Source organism: Antechinus flavipes, chromosome 5 (assembly GCF_016432865.1).
Source record: "Antechinus flavipes isolate AdamAnt ecotype Samford, QLD, Australia chromosome 5, AdamAnt_v2, whole genome shotgun sequence".
In the NCBI taxonomy this organism is placed as follows: Eukaryota; Metazoa; Chordata; class Mammalia; order Dasyuromorphia; family Dasyuridae; genus Antechinus; species Antechinus flavipes.
Genome location: NC_067402.1, coordinates 220,321,423 through 220,324,769, shown reverse-complemented (window position 1 = coordinate 220,324,769; position 3,347 = coordinate 220,321,423). Strand labels below are relative to the sequence as shown.

General features: G+C 35.8%; 1 protein-coding gene across 1 annotated transcript; it reads left to right on the top strand.

The window, feature by feature from the left end:
* The first annotated feature begins 2,046 nt into the window (after positions 1–2,046).
* Positions 2,047–2,985, top strand: LOC127564090 (olfactory receptor 6C2-like). The gene has a single exon (XM_052000402.1). The coding sequence runs from the start codon at positions 2,047–2,049 to the stop codon at positions 2,983–2,985; it is 939 nt and encodes a 312-aa protein (XP_051856362.1).
* The last annotated feature ends 362 nt before the right edge of the window (positions 2,986–3,347 follow it).

Here is a 3,347-nt window from a genome sequence, read left to right as displayed (position 1 = left end):
CAAATAAGTTTCTTCCTTGCCAAATCCCACCAATCTAATTCCCAAAGTTGTTGATGATCTAAGCTTCTACAGAAAGATTCCTTCTCCCTAAACATTAGCACCTGAGTAAAATCATCCTGGGCTTCACCATCACCCTTCTTATGAGAAATTTTCACCAGATACAATAATGGTTCTGCTTCCCCTTATGGACCCAGAGAACTGATTATATCTGAGTGTGCTTGTTATCCTGAAACTGTAAGAAGTGTCTCAGTGAAGTATTAAAAAAAAAACCTGTAGTCAGAAATAGTAGAATGTGAGTCATTCTCTGGGGATCAATATCCTTAGTATTATATAGGGAAGAACTGAACATGGATACATGATAGTGCATAGTAGGCTCAGTCAAGTAGAAGGTGGTTTCAGATAGAGATTCCTAATGGGTTCTTAATAGGATTCCTAAATGTAGCTCATTTAGCTACATGTCCCTAAAAAGACACTGGGATCTGAAGAGAATTGTTTTTGGAGCTGGTAGGCCCAATGCTTTCCATCAAAAGATGGATGTACAAGTAAAACTTAAAATTCAATATTAGTTGTTACTCCAAGTGCTACTTCTGATTTCTCCTTCCATTACCTGTCATCTCCCCTGCATTTTCAACATTTCCTTGGTTATAATAGATAAACCTTGAACAAATTAGATGTCTGTGCTATTCTTTTCTGAAATCTGACATCTGAATTCTGACAGATAAAGCCTGTTCAAGGAGAAGCCAAAAGGTTCTAGAGCAATGAAAAGAGTTATCTGGTTGTATAGAAGTGTTATAATAGAGGAAAGAGCCCAGAAGGGTGAGAAGGTAAGAAGAAAAAATGGGGCCTTTAGAAGAAGTACATTAAGGCACAAAACTTCCCGTGGAACCAGTTAAGTTTAAAGAGTATTCACTATGTAAATATATATTACTAAGAAACTTTTCCCCAGTAAAAACACTTTATAAAAACTGAAAATTGGTAATAACATTAAAAATGCTATGAAACATTAAACAAAAGCAATTCAATTTAAAATCATTTATTAAAACTCTGAGGTTTTTCCTGAAACACCATGGATATCTGTAAAGGTTGAAAAATGAGGAAAGTACACAATTAGTAAAAGATCTGAAAAACCAGCAACTAATACACAATTGCTAGCAGTAAATACTAGTCCAAATGATGCATAAAATAATGTGTTATTTTGTGAGAAAAGTGAAGAAACTATTCATAGTCTTTAAACCAGAGATCTCACCACTGAATAAATATCCAAAGGAGATTAAAGACAGAAAGAAGTACCATGCATATTCCAAGAAATCAGGGTACATTCTGTGATAGCAACAAAATGGTTACAAAGGGAATGTTTGTTAGGGAATGGCTGAAAACTCCATGCTATGTAAACATAAATGATTTGGCATACTATCATAAATGGTCACTGTGTTGGTGTTGCTTAACTTTTTTATCTAAATTACAAAGGGATTTAGTAAAGGAGGTATATCTGAAAACTAGTATAGTAAGAAAGCAAAAGAAATCACAATGTTTTAGATAATACAAAATGAAATAACATTTTGTAGGAATGGGGTAGAGGAAAGGAACTGGGGTCAAGGGAAGAAAGAAACATTTGGAACAAAATTGTTTACAAAAATCTTATGCTTAGTAGCCCAGAGAGTGCTCAAGGTTTTTATGGATAAAAAAAATGTTGGCATAATTTCTTTTATCCATGAAAGAAAAAAGGACCCAAGAAAATCTTCTGAGCATTTATATCCAAATTGAAATGCTGACTTATTTTATGATGCCTCTTCTCAAATCCATTGTCTTTGTCTCTCTCTTTCTCTTTTGGTCTCTACTCTCCTCTCTCCCACTCTACCTCTCTTCTCCCTCTCCCTCCTCTTGTCCCTCTCCCTGTTTTGCTCTGCCTTTATCTCTCCCCTGTGTCTCTCTGTGTTTGTCTCTATCTCTATCTCTCTCTCTGTCCCCCTGCCTCTTTTTTTCTTTTTTTCTTTCCCACTCTTTCTATTTTTTACCTACAGATCCATTTAAAGCCATAGATCAGAAATGAGAAACTATACAGTGATAACATTGTTCATTTTCCGGGGACTGACAGATGACCCACAGTTGAAGATTCTGCTTTTGATCTTTCTGTTTCTGTCCTACATCCTGAGTGTAACTGGGAACTTGATCATCATCACGCTCACATTAATGGATCAGCATCTTAAAACCCCAATGTATTTTTTCCTCAGGAACTTTTCTTTCTTAGAATTGTCATTCACAACTGCCTGTATTCCCAGATTCCTGTACAGCATGTCAACTGGAGACTATACTGTGACTTATAATGGATGTTTCACTCAATTATTTTTTGCAATTTTCTTTGGGGCCACAGAGTTTTTTCTCTTGGCTGCCATGTCTTATGACCGCTATGTGGCTATCTGCAAACCCCTGCACTATGCAGCCATCATAAACAACAGAGCCTGTAATCAGCTCATCCTGAGTTGTTGGGTGTCTGGGTTGATGATTATCATTCCAATAGTTAGTTTTGGTCTTCAGCTAGAATTCTGTGACTCCAATGTCATTGACCATTTTCTCTGTGATATATCACCCTTGCTGGAGATCACATGCTCTGATACACAGTTCATAGAAAGAATGGTTTTAGCCCTTGCTGTGTTCACACTCATCATCCCCTTAGTGTTAGTGGTTCTATCTTATGCATATATCATTAGGACTATTCTGAGATTCCCTTCAGCTAAGCAAAGGAAAAAAGCCTTTTCCACTTGTTCCTCCCACATGATTGTTGTCTCCATGACTTATGGAAGCTGCATCTTCATCTATATCAAACCTTCTGAAAGAGAAGGAGTGGCTTTGAATAAAGTAGTGTTAGTACTTGCAACCTCAGTTGCACCTGTAATGAACCCTTTTATTTATACCCTGAGGAATGAACAAGTGATTAAAGCTTTTAGAGATGCATTGAAAAAGATTGTATTGACTTCAAAGTTATAAGGGGAAATATACTTTCAGGAGCAATATTAGTAAAATAAAACTTGAATAGCTTTGAACTCTTTGTTCTGACTCCTATGACCTAATTTTTAATTCCAATTGATGTCCCTTTACCCACAGGTTCTTTCACAACTTTTTTTTTCTCTCCTATCTAGACATCCTCAATAATTGAGGTGTTTTCCTCCCCACTGCATCCAATATTCAAGATTTCACTTTCAATCACCTCATCCCTTCTTCTATGAAAATTAATGAATGTTTATTGACAACCAGCTATCTATAAGAAATTTATTATAAAAAATTTTCCAGATGCCTTTTTAATAGTCAATATGAATTATTACATGCATTTTATATTCTGGGCATTAAGC